Raw genomic sequence first — 17,031 nt, forward strand, 5'->3', positions numbered from 1 at the left:
CAATCTGTCAATTTATGTACATGCAAGTATATTTGTGTGTGTACTATTTAAGTGTGGCAGAGACGCGATCTTTAAAACGGTCTCTCGACGATCTGCGTGATAATATGTGTATGCGTAAGCGCGCACAAGAATGCAATGCGCTTGCGGACTTACATATGTATATGTATGCAGATGCACATATGAAGTGCATGTATGCCGCCATATAATGTAAGTATGTAAATAATGTTTGTGTACTTGCGCAACAATACACCAGTTGACTGACGCGATCGACCATATCAATTTGTGAAAACCCGTGTCGAACGGCGTGGACGCACGCGACTGCTAAATTATGTTTCTTTTTTTCTACTCATTGCCGGGAGGAGTTAACATTTTTAAATATGTAATGATGTGTTGCTAATAGGTACAGACATATTCACTATTAGACAAAACATTTGCCACTGGAAATATATTTTTATCTCTTATTATTTTAAATTATCATTTTTCCTTTGAAATGTCTGGGATAGGTGGTAAACTCTAGTTCTAGCAAATAGACCATTGCTGTAATATTTTTTAAATTTTTATGAAAAAAAATTGTTCCCTTTTTCAGTAATTTTGTACTTGACAAAATATTAAAAAATAAGATAGGAAGTCTTACTTTTTGTGTACAAGTCCAATTTTAAACTGGTAGAAAAAGATGTCATGTGTTATGGTCTCCTGATTCCTTCGCTTCGAGTTTAGGACTGGCTGAACCGTTGTATTAATAGTGAAGTCATGGAATCTACAATGATAACACATGCCGAGAGGTGTTCGCTTTAAAATTGGTCTTTCAACAAGACAACTGACCAAGATCTTAAACATTTATCATTTCTTCCAAAAAGACGGTGACAAATCCAAAACGTAGTCGATAACTTAATAGCTTTGACTCAGTTGAGATTTTAAGCAGATGGGGTAGACTAATTTCTGAGGTGGATATAGGTTACCAATAACAGTGTCGACATTGCAACTATCATATTAGTGTATTATAAATGCTCCTTTTAAATATCTGGCAATATTCAAAAAAAAAAAGTGTTGTCGTATATATCATTATTTGACTTTGTGAATTGTTATTGCAATTTGAAGTTAAAAAAAGATATATTTTGTTTAGAGTCGTTTTTATTTTCTATAAAATTCTTTATGCAGAAAAAATTTAAAATAAATACATATTTCGTCGCGTTATTTACATGAGTTTCGTATCGGGAGGGTATTGCTCTCGGTCTGAGAGCGAGGAAAGCATTGTACATAAGCATAATCGATGGAAAGGTATGTTTATACAGATAAAACTTAATACTAATAATCGAATCAAAATCTGTTGAGCTGTTATTGTGCGATGGAGTGGAAAATTTGGCCCAAGCTAAGTGTCGTTATAAAGCTGGCATAGTGAATAGATATATGTATTATCACTATGTAGGACTTGGATACAATTTCCGTTCCAATTATTCGGGATCGAGCAAAATACTGAAAATTCGATCGGTCCAACACTACACATAGTCACTCTGATATATGCAATAAGGAGTAAAATATCTTAAAGACATCTCTTTGTTTTATCAAATTACTATAGACCGATAATGATATAATCTGTCAAATATGATGAGGTGGGAGATGTGTCCGAACATATTGACATTTATATATGATGATGATATATATGATGATGATCCACTCAAATATAAATTCAGTTTGAACGAATTTCTTGAAGTAAAGCGCCGTTTTATGGGAGTCGGCTCATAGCCGTTACAAAACCATTACCTAATGTCACATTCTTTGTCCATTATTTTGAATGATTTTTTCATAGATTTTTACATTTATATGTACATAAGTATGTTCATATATACTAATATGATCGATTTCAGCTGTACATAATTTTTTTCACCTTTAGTGAAACAAGAAGCATAATCTATGAAACACAAAAGTCAATGCGAATAATGTCCAGCTACAGATCTTACCATTTGCTTTTGTGGCATTCGCATTGTCTTAAGAACAATGAAAGATCAAATTGTCGCAAAACGGTTAGAAGCACTTCCTTCCAGAGGGGTATAGCGCATGCCAATCTTATGTTGATATTTCAGGGTGAACATTATTTGATCATTATATTAACCTTCAGAAAGGCATATTGAAGTTGCAATTGCGATAGCTATGAGCAACTAAAATATAAGGAGCAATATATGCTAATACCTATGTAATATTATTCCGAATCCGAATATTATTGCATTGCTGAAGGATATTTATTATTCATTCTTAATCCCTTACTTTTATTTTAACTACATATAAATTGCTGATTTTCTCCAGGAGCTCAGCATTTTTTTAATCTCATTTGTATACTCTCGCAACATGTTGCACAGAATAGTTTTGACCGCATAACGGCTTTTTGTGTCACCTAGAACTAAAAGAGTCTAACTATAGAGCTATCATATATTCAAAGTGATCAAGGTGACGAGTAGAGTTGAAGTCCGACCGTTAACCGAAAACCTATAAAGAGCTATAACTAAGTCATCAGTGATGTTATGAAAGTAAAATTTGGCACAAGGATCACTTGGGACTTGGGAGGGAAATATTTGGATTAAATTAGTTGGGGAAAGTGGAAACTACTAAAGCTTTATTAACCAAACTTTCTGGAATTGCTTCATTTAGGCTTTTTCATCATGCGGTATGAAAATGGATAAAATGCGATTATAATCACGCTTACTTGCGATTCAAAGGTTATGTTGAAAGCTACTAAAAGTAGGTCAATTAGGAAAAACACCAGAAACTCTAAATTTTATAGTAAAGATGTTAAAAAGAGATTCACTAAGATTTTTATACAAAATGGACGATGGACGCTGCGCCGCATACTTATAAGTCAAAAACCATATCTCAGAAACTACTCGACCAATTTTAACGGAATTCAGTTCATATCATTTTTTATTGGTCTACAACTTTGTTTCCGTAAATTTAAGGCTTTATTGTATAAAAACGGTTACAAAAATGTTATTCAATATATTGGCCGTCGCTAGCTACTACTTTTGACCATCTTTCTGAGAGCATGCGTATTCCTTGACGAAAGAACTCCTCATCTTTCGAGTCAATCCAAGCATCAATCCAATTTTTGACTTCTTCATAAGACCTGAAGTGCTCGTTAGCTAGACCGTGGAGAATACGGCGGGTGGGGTAAGATCTCCCATTTCAGCGTCTCCACATATTTTTTGACCACCTTTGTGACGTGAGGCCGAGCAGTGTCATACTGGAGAATGACTTTATCGTGTCTTTCCTCGTACTGTGGCCGTTTTTCTTTTAGTGCTCGGCTCAAACGAATCAATTGTGTTTGGTATCGATCTCCTGTGATGGTTTCACTTGGCTTTAGCAGCTCATAATATATCACCCCCTGCTGGTCCCACCAAATGCAGAGTATGACCTTGGTGCCGTGAATGTTCGGTTTTGCCGTCGACGTGGATGCATGTCCAGGCTTTCCCCATGACTTTCTTCTCTTAGGATTTTCGTAGTGGACCCATTTTTCGTCGCCAGTTACAATGCGATGTAAAAATTTCGGTTGTGCCTTTGAAGCAGCTGTTCACATGCAAAGAAGCGCCGTTCGACATCTCTTGGTTTCAAGTCGTAAGGAACCCAGTTTCCTTGTTTCTAAATCATCCCCATGGCTTTGAGGCGTTTTCATACGGCTTGCGGTGTCACTTGCAACGATTCGGCCAATTCCTCTTGGGTTTGAAACGCATCTTGGTCGAGTAATGCTTCCAATTCAGCATCTTCGAAAATCTTCTCCCTTCCACCACCATGCCGATCTTCGACTTCATATTCACCATGCTTAAAACGTTGAAACCATTCGCGACATGTTCTTTCACTTAGGACAGCCTCACCGTACGTGTCCGAAAGCATTCGATGAGCCTCAGCCGCACTTTTCTTGGAATTAAAAAAGAAAACCAAAATTTAATCGATTTAATCGACCAGTGTTTGACCATAGAGACATCTATTGGAAAACAGCGGAAGAAAAGTTGTAGACCTAATATATCCTGAGAAAACTGGATATCCTTTATTGAAACTGTGTAAAAAAGAACTCTGTGATATATTGATCGATTGATGTAGGTAACACATTTTTGATAATCTTAATAATAATGATAATTTTATTATTACTGTTTACGAGTTTTAACTGTGTACCAAGTTTATTCTTTAATAATTTAATTTGTCAAGTTTTATGCGAGATATGGATGGATCAACAGTTGAAAGCGTAATCGTTGTTGGAAAATATTCCAGAAGATAAATTGGCTTTCAACAAAATTGAATTATTTTGGAAATCAAGTGTTTAAAAAAAATTGCTTTACTATTAAAAATGTAAGCCATACCCACAAAATTTCTTTAATCGAAAAAATATCAAGTGTAGCTATATCAGATCATAGTGGGAAGTGGCATTTGCGAATATATTGGTTAATAGTAAGATATTTTAATACCATTAAGTGTAATGTTTTTTTGCGATATACTATAATGCTGGTTATTCGTAATTGCATCTAATAACAAACGTTGATCTTTTATGCAATGTTATTTATTAACAAGTAAGGAAGGGCTAAGTTCGGGTGTAACCGAACTCTCGCAATTTATTTATTTAACTTTATTTATATTATATAATACACAATTTGACCCACATATTCTTCATATATATGGTATAAAGTCCATTGAAAGTTGGAAACCATAATATTAGGTTAGAAGCACCGAGGTCCTCGTGTTCTATATATGGGGCCTTAAAAACCTATGGTCCGATTTCGGCGATTTCAGAATGGGGCTGCCACACTATTAACATAGTCTGCACCGATATCTTCACTAGTACTTACTTTATATATTGTAAAGTAAACAATTCAGATTGTCTTCAAAGTTCTGGTATATAGGAAGTAGGCGTGGTTGTGAAGCGATTTGGCCTATTTTCACAACATATTATTGGGATGTAAGGAAACTGTTACAAACCAAGTTTCATTGAAATCGGTCGAGTAGTTCCTGAGATATGGTTTTTGACCCATAAGTGGGCGACGCCACGCCCATTTTCCATTTTGTAAAAAAATCTGAGTGTAGCTTTCATCTGCCATTTCTTATGTGAAATGTAGTGTTTCTAACGTTTTCAGTTAGTGAGTTAACCCACTTTTAGTAATTTTCAACCCAACCTTTGTATGGGAGGTGGGCGTGGTTTAGATCCGATTTCTTTGGACTGCATTAGGAAGTGGCTAAAAAAAACGACTGCAGAAAGTTTGCTCTATTGGTTTTCGAGATATGTACAAAAAACTTAGTAGGGGGCGGGACCACGCCCACATCCAAAAAAAATTTAATTCAAATATGCCCCTTCATAGTGCGATCCTTCATACCAAATTTTATTTCCATAGCTTTATTTATGGCTTAGTTATGGCACTTTATGTGTTTTCGGTTTTCGCCATTTTGTGGGCGTGGCAGTGGTCCGATTTTGCTCATTTTCGAAAGCAACCTTCCTATGGTGCCAAGAAATAAGTGTGCCAAGTTTCATCAAGATATCTTAATTTTTACTCAAGTTACAGCTTGCACAGACGGACGGACGGACAGACAGACATTCGGATTTGAACTCCACTCTTCACCCTGATCACTTTGGTATATATAACCCTATATCTAACTATTTTTACAACATATCATTGGGATGTAAGGAAACTATTACATACCAAGTTTCATTGAAATCGGTCGAGTAGTTCCTGAGATATGGTTTTTAACCCATAAGTGGGCGACGCCACGCCCATTTTCCATTTGGTAAAAAGATCTGAGTGCAGCTTTCATCTGCCATTTCTTATGTGAAATTTAATGTTTCTGACGTTTTTCTTTAGTGAGTTAAGCCACTTTTAGTAATTTTAGGACGGACGGACAGACATCCGGATTTGAACTCCACTTTTCAACCTGATCACTTTGGTATATATAACCCTATATCCTAACTCGTTTAGTTTTGGGTGTTACAAACAAACGTTATGTGAAAAAAACTATAGTACTCTCTTAGCAACTTTGTTGCGAGAGTATAAAAAGTTTTGCAGACACCCGAAGAATGCCTATAAAATGCAAAAGTGTTTACAAATGTAATGTAAAAAAAATTTAGCTTTAAAGTCGTACAATTTCAAACAAACATTTTATTAATAGATCTGTACAAACATCATGAGAGGTTTTCCAAAATTGGCAACTGGTTCGACTGAGTATTGAACCAAACTAAGTTTTCCTGAAGATTGAGTCATAAGTAAAAAAAAATGTTCTTTGTTTTTCAACCTTATATGACGGATGATATAAGGGGTGAAAATTGGATGTTCGAAAACCATAAAAACTTCATATTTGGAAAAAAACACAATATGGTGGTATTAATATAATTTCAGTACAAATTTTTCTGGAATAAACACTTAAATGAAAAAATATATACAGTGGAACTTCTCTCACTCGAATCACCATAATCCACAAATAAACTTCGATTTAGAGAGACTTCGAATTATAGAAATTGTCATTAAAAAATAAAATTTTTCAAAAAGCTTTAAATATAGATTTATACCCAGTTTTATTAATTTACTTCGCAGTTTTATGTTCATACGTTAAAACATGCATTCTGTAATTTTGTGCCTTACAGAGTGCTATCGTTTGGCTCTTGACGTCTGTATCCCATACCTTTGTTACATGATTTATGAATTCCATAAGTGTAATATCAAATTTTATGTTCACCTCCATACGATATAGAAAGACTCTTTAAAAATTCTGCCTCGATTGTAAAACTTCAAATTTTGTATTAAGCCCTGGTAGAAAAGTTCGATTTGTGGAAGGAAATTTGTATGAAATTTTAATTTTATTGCCAATTCAAGAGTTCTAGTTATGGAGAACTTCGAGTTAAGGATGTTTGTGTTATAGATGGAAATTTGTATGAAATCTAATGTTTTTAGTTTTACTATTTTTACTTTTTTAGGTAACTGAAATACTATAATTAAGAATGACGTTTTAGTTTAAATCAATTTGGAAATTCGAAGACATATATTTCGATTTGAAGGCAATCTTCGAAAATCGAGAAATTACATTTTTCCGTTTGACTCAACTTCCCGAAAAAAATTGATTTGGCATAGTAACGTCGATTTTTTTATAAAATATGATAAGATTAACGGTGAAGAAATATTACAAAATATTTTGACCTTTAAGGTCTAAATTGTCTTTTCTTAGTTTATCACATTGCTTTATTACATTTAAAATAAATAATTTATTCAATAAAGTCATAACTTAAAACTTATACAAAATAAATTAAATGCATATCTGGACAATGGATTAAGCTTCTCCTTCCTTAAACACAAGTGCATTATCAGTTTAACTTTGGACAGCCACATAAAAAATTTAAGAAACACTTATTTTTTGCCAAAAGAATATGTATTAATCTGTTTTAGTAAAAATTTAAATTTAGCTATGAAATCAGTATTAAAGCAAATATAAATATACATATTTTGTTTTGATTGTCCATGGACTACCAAATTACCAAAAATTTAATTCAACGAAACTTAACTCATATACAATTACTGTTCATTTGACTACTAGCAGACACATATTCATATTTCCATATTAACCACAATTCAAACAGCATACTTATGAATGTATTTATATATAATATATTAAAGAACTAATTTAGTTAAATTATTAAAATTATTTATGATACATAATCTTCAAAGTTCATCTCGAGAATTATGACTGTAGAGAATTTGAACTAGCGTTTCAATTTGTTGAGCTACTTCCCCACGGAACTCATCTTTACTCTGCATATAACGGTTTTTTATGGTTAATAAAGTATGTCTTAGTTGCGCATTTTTTGACCAAATAGATTCACAAATTTCGGCCGTATTTTCCAATCCTATCACAAAGTACTCCGTCAAATCTGGTTGCTCCAATAGTTCATAAAGTTGTGAAGAAACCAAACCATCGACTGTTTCGCAAAAACCACTCGATTGCAGCCATTCTTGTAGATTTAGTTCAGCATACTGTGCTGCAGCTAATGGGTTATCCGAATCAGCGTATTTCGAAAGAACAAGTCTTTTCTCAACAATTATATCGCTTATAAGTGTTATTGATTTCGCCTTCACTTTTAATTCACATTCTTTCGCAAGCACGGCTACCAAAGCTTGTGTTCCAGATGTTGAGAGTATTCTTTGTAATGCTAAAGGAAATTTTCTTAAAAGACTGCCGAATGCGTATAACGCTGATGATAACTCTTCCGAGTGTACCGATGAAATAAGAATTTGTGCCAAATAACCTCCGATATTTTTTTCAAAAACCTTTATTTGGGCCTTAGGATTATTAAGCGTTAGTGCGCCTAATACACGGATAGCTTTCATTCGTAAATTTATATTTGTTTCGTTTACTACCAGCGGTAGAAGTATTTTATCCAAGCCTCCTTTATCAATAAACCACAAAGCATTGTCAATTTGATGAACAAGGTAGTCCAAATCTTCAAGTATTCGTAATTGTGTATTTATTTTCGTATTCGAGGTTATCGGTCGTTCCTGATCTTCTTTGCTAATATTTTTATATTCATCAATTAGCTTAGTGATTAGTTCCCCATCTGAATGAAATCCTTTTTGCAAGTCCTTAAAAGATTTCAACTCTCCGTATGTTTTGAAATCTCGTTTTACTTGCTCTAATTTCTCTGGTGAATACTCAATACTTAAACTGCCTTTGGGAAGATTTTGTAAAGCATCAGAAAGTTTTTTACTGACTTTTGCTTTATGTTTGGTCAGAGATTCTTTGGATATTGCTTCATACACATTTTGTTCTACGTTTAACAAGGCTCCATTATTATTATTATTACCGCCTTCTTCTTCACTATCTAATAGTTTTGCTTCCTTCTTTCCAGTTTTTAAGTTAATACGTACATGCAAACCTGCCGGAATGCCTTGACCTACAAATTACAGCAAGTTTACAAATGCTTTAATTGGAATTCATGTCTGTACTTACCTTCGTCTATTTCTTGCCATTCTGTTGTTGCTACGAAGGTTTTATTTTTATCATTAGCAGATGTAAATGCAAGATTAATAACTAGTAATAATACCACGGACAATCTTAACTTCATTTTCATTTTCAAAAAACAAAAAATGAAATAACTACAATACTAAATTTATAAGTTAATAATCACGAAACTTTATTTCAATTGGTTTTTAATTATTTGTTTACAGCAACGTGTCCTTAGTCAGCTGTTCATAATGGTGTTGCCAGATTTCTTGCATATATTCTTATAATTTCAAAAATATTACGGAAGTTAAAATCTCCCACGGAAAACAACAAGAAGTCGCGAATATTCTTCATATACAGATAAATATATTATTTATATGATTATTAAGAAAAAATAAATAAATAAATAAATAAAAGTGTCAACATAATAACAACCGGTAGAAAGTATATAAGAGTTACTGCTTTCCCTATAATAATAAAAGCTGCAGCGGATTATTACTGTCAAAAAAGCAAGGGAATAATTCACTTATTTCAACTTTATTCGTCATTACTGTTAAATGTTTGATACTTGTAATTTGAATAATAGTTCTCCATTACTCAACTGATAATGTTTTGATCATCGGTGTTGATCAACTTGAAACACTTATGGCCTGAAAAAATTGAAAGCAAGACAGTTCGAAAAGTGAGAGTGTGGTAGTAAAAAATGTGAGTGTGTGGCAAATTGAAAGCAATTTCTTGAACGTGTAACGTCCGGGTAACGGATGCCGAGATAACGGAAGCGACAAAACTGAGCGGTTAAAAAATTCGATTTTGGCAGCTCGTTGAGAAGTAAAGTTGGCTGCGAAAAATAGAGTTTCTTTAGGCAATAAAATTTCAAAATCACAATTCCAGTAAATATTTTTGAAATTTGACGTAAAGTTGCCGCTTTTATCAATGCATCGGCCCCGTCGCTTTCTTGTTCTTCAAGCCGGTAATTGCTACTCGAATTTCTTCATAGTCGTGTAACGAGGTTTATCTGTCCCATTGTCATTGACTGGGGAATTGAGTTTGCCATCTCCAGGTGACGCACTTTCACTGTTTTTCAGCAGGTTGGAGAAGTGTTCCCTCCGTAAACCGAGTATGCGCTGAACATCGGTGAACAGATAACCTCCTTGGTTCCTGTATGAGAATGCGCCGGTCATGAAACCTTCTGTAAGTCTCCTCATCTTTTCATAACATCGAGCATTAATTTCTCTTACTTCGTTTAAATTTGATGTCCCATATCGATCATATTGACCCCTACTTTTAAAATAATCTTAAAGAAATTTGGTCTATTTAACCATTCCGTATAGTCATGTGCATTTGATTTATTCGACTCAATTTTTAGCAAATTAAAAAAATATTCCTCTTTTCCGAGTAAGTAGTATTCTACAATAAATACATATATAACTTTCTTTAAAGTCATTCTAAACATTAACTGAATCTAGAATTTTTTGGTTCTGTATCTGAGTAAAACTATCTTGATAAACCCAATTATCTGGTTGGCTTTATATAACATATATCTCAATAGAAGACGTCGCGTCGTAAAATAATTATCTGAGATTTCTGGTTAATTCGATTAGCGTTATGTGATCTGGTAATAAAAATTCTGGATATTAGTATGAACCTTCTCACATCACTAATATGATAATTATAGTGATTTTTAGGTCATAGTACAAGTTAACATGATACCAAATCTGATTCCAAACCATTCACAACTTCGAAAAATAACGAATAATGAATTAATTCTCAAGTTTTTCCAACACTTGATAATATAATATTCCCCTATTCCCCCGACTTTCCGCAATGCAAATTTCAAAAACTATTAAATCAACCGGGATTATCTTTCAGGTATTATCGGAAGGCGGCTTGATATAGTAATTTTTGGGGCAACTGGATGTGCGGGACGTTTTACTGTTCTGGAAGCAGTGAAAGTTTTAAGATCTTATTCATGGGGCATTGCGGGGAGAAATAAAGTAAGTCTATACATATATCTTCAGTGATTAAACATGTATGATTAGGTATACCAATTTTAATAGCAAAAAATGGAACAATTGTTACAAGAAATTGGTATTCGATCCCGAAAAAATTTATCCCAAATTCCTGTCATTCCAGCAAACTTAAAACATAAAAGATCGCTTTATAGCTTGGCAAAAAAGTGCAGAGTAAGTACAATAATTGTATACTACTTTTTCAACTAAACAGAATATTAAATATATATTTTTATGTCTAGTCAATATTCCTGTAGATGTTACCAAAGAAATTGAGTTTTTATAATTTTCCACAAAGTTATATATTATACATATACTTATATCATGTTTTTTCAAATATAAAAAAATAAGTTGTCTTAATAGCTTATGTTTTAATAGGTTCTAATCAATTGTTGTGGGCCCTACGAAACATATGGTGAAAATGTTATCAAAGCTTGTATATTCGCAAAAACGCATTATGTTGACCTATGTACTGAATCTCACTTCATAGATACTATACACTACAAGTTCGACGAACTATCTAAACGGAAAGGTGTATATGTTGTAATGGGTTGCGGATTACAAAGTTTACCTGCAGAAATTGGCATCAATTACATGAAACATAATTTTAAGGGTGAGTTTTCATGACAAAGAGCAATAAATCTCTCAGTTATTCTATAGAAAGTCAGAGGGAACTTCTTCCTTATAATAAATATTAGTGAGATCAGGCCCTTCCTACTCTAGCTTTTTATGTTGTACGTCGTTACGTAGAGAGGAAACGTCTTACCATGGTAACGCTAATTGAGCTCCTACCTCCCAACACTACTCTAGCCTTACTTACATTACCATATAAATAATATAAGAATTTTAGGACTTCCGATATATGTATATCGGATAAAATTTGGTTTAGTGTTGAAAATGAGTGAAATCGGTCCATGAATTATTTCACCCCTCATATACTATATATGTTTACAGATTTTCGTAATTCTAGTGGAATTTATACCGAATATATGTCAAATTGTTCTTTAGCTCAATATAACGCAAGAGTACAAATGTTCGGTTACACCCGAACTTGTATTATTTATGTTTGGTATATAATTACTATTTTACTCTGAGTTCCACAGGTACTATAAACAGCATTGATGCTTATGTTGAATTTTGGACGAAAAATCCATGGGTCTTGGGCTCAATTGCAAACAACAACGTTTGGGCAAGCTTTATTCTGGCGAATCGAAATATGAGACGATATCGAAGAAGATTGCTACCACAAATGTATCCTAAAGCTCCACGAACGTAATTAAAAATGAATTTAGTTACCTTAATATTTAACAAATTTTGTCTTTTCATAGGAACATTTTAAGTGAGTCAGACGTTATTTTGGGATTTTGCGTTCCGGCGCCAACCGTTGATCAAGACATCGTCGACCGTAGTCAACAGTACTTTTGGGAAGAGAAGAATGAGAGACCCATTCAATATAACAATTATTTTACTTTTTCGTAAGTCATCCCTCAACTATATGTTGCTTTCTCAAATTTACAATTTTTTTTCATCCAGAATTTCATCCAGATTTCGCGCTAGCCGTCAAACATATTTTTTATTTTCAATGTAATATTAAAAAATGTATAGTATTTAACAGTGAGAAGGCAACGTTGTTGTGCCTTTTTTTAATTATGCTTGTAACTCGGTTTATATCTCTTAAATATTTCAGAAATCCCGCCATCGCATTTTTGCTTTTATGTTGGTATTTTTTCATTTTAATACTTACTCAATTTGCCTGTACTCGTCGTTTATTATTAAAATGTCCCCGCTTATTCTCCTTTGGCCTGTTTTCTTCGAATGGTCCAATGGAAGACAATGTAGATGAGACCTTTTTTCGAATAACATTCAAAGCGAAAGGTTGGGACAAAAGCATGAAGTCAATTCAACACATATTTCCCGAAAATCCTGATAAAGTTGTAGTGGGCAGGGCAAGTGGTGCATGCCCCTTTTATGGAATAGCATGTGTCTGTCTATTAGTGTCCGCCGTAACTATATATAATGAACATTCGAAATTTCCTCATCGGTTCGTTAATATATATATATATATTTATATTTAAAAATAACGAACTTAATATATTTTTCATAGGGGCGGAGTTTATACCCCTGGAGCAGCGTTTGCGCACACGAAAATTATAAACGAACTTAAAAAATATGAACACGGATTATTCTTCGAAATAATATCCACTAATTGAAAGATAGCACAATTTTAAGTAATTATATGCAGAAACAATAAAGAACATGTAAGATACTATATAAAAACACAAATAATTTGCAAAGTTAAGTTAATATGATATTTAACTTATACCAACTATATACGCACCTCATTTCATTAGTACATTCATTGCTTCAGATCCGATATATTATACTTAAATATAGTGGGGCTAGGGAAGGTCTATACTCGAGGGCATGTTTCCACGAAATTGTTGTTGCTTAGACAATTTTCCCATTTTCGCCATTAATCTACACTATATTCAAAATTATATGTACACTTAATATTGCTAAACTATAATACTTACATTTTAGACGATATATACGGAATTTAGCTGCTAAGACAGGATTTTACGGTAACTCATAAAATCGATATATTGAGCTCGCATTATCTATCTTGCAATATCAGTTTGCGCACAGCGTCAATAGTTTCCGGAACAACAAATGATTTTGAATTCGTTTGAATAAAAAAAAAATTAAGTAAAAACCAATATATTTTGCTTCGGAAAATGAAAGAGTGTATTTGATAACTATGTTCATAAACATATTTTTGTGTCTGCCAACTTATATTGGTTCTAGTTCGGGGCTTTTGTGGGGCGCTATGAGAAAGTGCACGTATAGTTTTGGGATGCACGATACGTACACAAGAGCTTCGTCTTTTGTCAATCCGCCCTTAAGATACGCATAGACACTTTCACAGGGATATCTGGTACTGCTGGTCTTTCACCTATCTTGTAGGGTCCCAAACTGAATAACGTAAAATACCAACTATTGAATAAAACAGCTGTTGAATATTGCGTTACATTTTATCAGGCAACACTACTGAGAAGACCGACAGAGGAGTTGGCAACGCGGCAACAGTGTGTTGATTGTCAAATTGTTCTTGTTTTCGTTTGCGTATGGGAGCAAAATATCAAAGGCAAAGAATTTCACAACACCGCGTATCGTATAAACACAAGTAATTTTTATTTAAATATCCCAATAATGTCTTTAACTCGCGCCTCTAAATTACTCCAAACTCAGTTGACACGCATTCAAAGTGTCCCAGCAGTTTTTTACCATGAAAATGTAAGTATCTACTGCATTAAGATCTTTCATAACAATGAAATATGTGTTGACATTATTTTATAGGTTAATCTATAATATATTTTAAATTAACATCGCAATATAAAGTATGTGTATATTTTTTTTAGGTGGTGGAGCATTATGAGAACCCAAGAAATGTAGGTTCACTTGACAAGAAGGATCAAAGGGTTGGAACGGGTTTAGTTGGAGCGCCAGCATGTGGCGATGTCATGAAGCTGCAAATAAAAGTTGATGAGAATGGAAAAATTGTCGACGCAAAATTTAAAACTTTTGGTTGTGGTTCTGCTATTGCTAGTAGTTCTTTAGCAACTGAGTGGGTAAAAGGCAAAACTATTGATGAAGCCGGAAAATTAAAGAATACTGATATAGCTAAAGAGTTATGCCTTCCACCAGTGAAACTACATTGTTCCATGCTTGCTGAGGATGCTATTAAGGCAGCACTTGCTGATTATAAAATAAAACAGCAAAATAATGATTAAATATTTAATCCGAAATATTGTTAATGAATTAATTGTAGTTTAGAAGTGTTAAATGGAAGATCTTAAACAATTTGAAGTCTTAGTTTACCATGTAAGTACCATGCAAGCAGAGCTTTTAATGTGTCAATCTAATAGCAATAGTTCCAATATTAATAACGAAAGAAGCATTAAAAAATATGTTGCGATGTACTAATAAATAGTCAATTGTATTAAAATTTTTATTAGAATTCAATCAAATAATTAGTTATTGATGATTGATACATTTTAAGCCACGACTTTGTATACCTGCTTATTTTATTCAAATTTATTTGTTTTGTTTATTTTCAGAATGGGATCTTCCGGCTTTTGTTATGCTTCAAATGCTTACAATAATGCAGAAACTTATCTTTATGAAATGTATAAATCACTGGAAGTCAGTTGTAATTTGGGGACAGTGATAAATTGAAAACGTATGCAAGTTGTAACAAAATTATGTCGATGTTGAAAATATGTGATGGAATGTGAAACTATATTTAAAGACTATGATATTTACGCAATAAACGTATTAAAATAAATTCATTTCTTTTATTTAATTGCACATTTCAAATAAACAAAATCTGACAAAGCTTGATTTAGGAAAGGCGTACGCTCACATTACCACCACATTCTCCCTTGGACTTAACATCGTATTCTGCAATTGTATTGAAAAATATTTATGCAAATGATTACTAATCAAAATTACGAAATTTGCTACTTACGTCCATCCGGATGCTCACAATTGAAACGACCCATTACACATTCATTTCCAAATGTAAGCAACTTGCTACCATTTTTCTCCTTTGCGCAAATTGGTTCATATTTTTCACCACAATCACGTGCACAAGCTGGGGCTTGCTTTTTGCCGGCTGGAGATGCCAAAGAAGTAGCCACAAGGCAGAGTACTAAAAGAAAAAGATTTTCCCCCCATTGTAATATATTTAAAAAAATCAACGTCAAAACGGTAACCTCTTCTAATAATTTCTCAAGATCATTAATCGCCCTTGATACATTTATGACCTGCAGAGGATTAACATCAGAAACTTCAATTTTGGATATGTGATATTTATAAGACAAGTCAAGGTGGTTGAATTTACTACATCCCAATATCTTATTATTTATTAAATGTATTTCTGTTTAAATTCGATTAAGGCGCTATGAGATTCAGCTAATGATATGTCCGCATCAAAAGTACATATGTATATAACCTTTGAAAATGTTTTTTTTTTATATACATATGTATATACTCATAATTGCGTAATCCCTTTAACAGAACTACATTTATTTGGTTCTATGTTCCCCACAAGAGGAGGAACACACATCGAGTATAAGGAGAGTAATTTATGAAGTCAGAGAAATCCCTAATTAGGTATTAAAATTCGACAAAGCACCGTAAACATACTACAAATCTACATATGTAGGTATTTTACTACTAAATTCACTATTTTGCGAAGTAGTGTTGAGAAGATTTCACCATGTATTCATCCAAGTAACTTATACAGCTAGCATCTAATATTTTTTTAAATTTAACAGAGTGGATCCCAATGGGATAATGACTCCTACAACTAAGGAAATATTAATGAAAGTGAAGAGTTCCCTAGACCTCTTACGATTTAGCTTGGATCAGATGGATATTGCGAGTGCGCAAGTGCTAGCGAACACTTGCCCAGCTCAACTGAGATCCAACCGTTTAGTAGTAAACAACAATAGTATAGCTTGTTCCCCCTCTACTGTTGGTTGGATTGTCCTTTAGCTAGCCTTTCAAGCTCAACAGACTAGTATAACTGTGAAGTAGCTTGCTGCCACTGAAAGTGAGGGTACACATTTTTTACCATTCTCGTTCTCGTAGACAGCGAGCCGCTTAGCTACCAGAGTAAAATGTCACTTCGCTGAAGGATGCTACGTTTATGTACGAATTACACTACTACTTTTCCTTTCGTTAGTAGAAAAAATTAGAAAATTTTAATTATTGACTTTTCACATTAAAACCCAACTTTTCGTTTCTAAAGCTCAATATAATGTTTAAAATATATTTACCAACAAAAATCACAATAGCGAATCGCATGTTGTTAATAAGAATATTTTAATCCCAAATGAGTAAATAATCGATGGACCTGTAGCTCGCTAAGTATCTCAAACTCAACTAATTCGTGAATTCAAATTGAAGCAGTCTTGATTGTTGGCTTGATTTTACCTAATACACATATACATGTGTAACGTTTAATACATTCGCAAAATTAAAATTCGAAAACCCTGTGGGA

At 33.4% G+C, this 17,031-nt stretch overlaps 4 protein-coding genes across 8 annotated transcripts; 2 read left to right on the forward strand and 2 right to left on the reverse strand.

Moving 5' to 3' along the window:
* Window positions 1-1,106: 1,106 nt before the first annotated feature.
* LOC105215714 (saccharopine dehydrogenase-like oxidoreductase) lies at window positions 1,107-14,258 on the forward strand. Of its 5 annotated transcripts, XM_054231623.1 has the most exons (10): window positions 1,107-1,278; window positions 10,825-10,949; window positions 11,013-11,138; window positions 11,343-11,577; window positions 12,068-12,236; window positions 12,293-12,439; window positions 12,498-12,548; window positions 12,652-13,005; window positions 13,069-13,222; window positions 14,004-14,258. In XM_054231623.1, exons 1-9 carry the CDS (start codon window positions 1,200-1,202, stop codon window positions 13,172-13,174), a joined length of 1,392 nt encoding a protein of 463 aa, XP_054087598.1. In that variant the 5' UTR covers window positions 1,107-1,199; the 3' UTR covers window positions 13,175-13,222; window positions 14,004-14,258. The 5 variants fall into 5 exon arrangements, with proteins under 5 accessions (XP_054087598.1, XP_011188066.1, XP_054087604.1 ...); XM_011189764.3 differs by lacking the exon at window positions 12,498-12,548 and having other exon boundaries at window positions 1,108-1,278; XM_054231628.1 differs by lacking the exon at window positions 1,107-1,278 and having other exon boundaries at window positions 10,995-11,138.
* Window positions 7,172-9,196, reverse strand: LOC105215713 (nucleotide exchange factor Sil1). Its single transcript, XM_011189763.3, has 2 exons — window positions 8,962-9,196; window positions 7,172-8,905 (listed from the first exon to the last, which is right to left on the reverse strand). Exons 1-2 carry the CDS (start codon window positions 9,080-9,082, stop codon window positions 7,677-7,679), a joined length of 1,350 nt encoding a protein of 449 aa, XP_011188065.1. The 5' UTR covers window positions 9,083-9,196; the 3' UTR covers window positions 7,172-7,676.
* LOC105215712 (iron-sulfur cluster assembly scaffold protein IscU) lies at window positions 14,097-15,309 on the forward strand. Its single transcript, XM_011189762.3, has 3 exons — window positions 14,097-14,258; window positions 14,384-14,846; window positions 15,083-15,309. Exons 1-2 carry the CDS (start codon window positions 14,175-14,177, stop codon window positions 14,753-14,755), a joined length of 456 nt encoding a protein of 151 aa, XP_011188064.1. The 5' UTR covers window positions 14,097-14,174; the 3' UTR covers window positions 14,756-14,846; window positions 15,083-15,309.
* LOC105215710 (Kazal peptide Pr13a) lies at window positions 15,283-16,967 on the reverse strand. Its single transcript, XM_011189761.3, has 3 exons — window positions 16,808-16,967; window positions 15,493-15,675; window positions 15,283-15,425 (listed from the first exon to the last, which is right to left on the reverse strand). Exons 1-3 carry the CDS (start codon window positions 16,833-16,835, stop codon window positions 15,367-15,369), a joined length of 270 nt encoding a protein of 89 aa, XP_011188063.1. The 5' UTR covers window positions 16,836-16,967; the 3' UTR covers window positions 15,283-15,366.
* Window positions 16,968-17,031: the final 64 nt, after the last annotated feature.

The sequence above is a fragment of the Zeugodacus cucurbitae genome, chromosome 2 (assembly GCF_028554725.1).
Source record: "Zeugodacus cucurbitae isolate PBARC_wt_2022May chromosome 2, idZeuCucr1.2, whole genome shotgun sequence".
NCBI classification, from domain to species: domain Eukaryota; kingdom Metazoa; phylum Arthropoda; class Insecta; order Diptera; family Tephritidae; genus Zeugodacus; species Zeugodacus cucurbitae.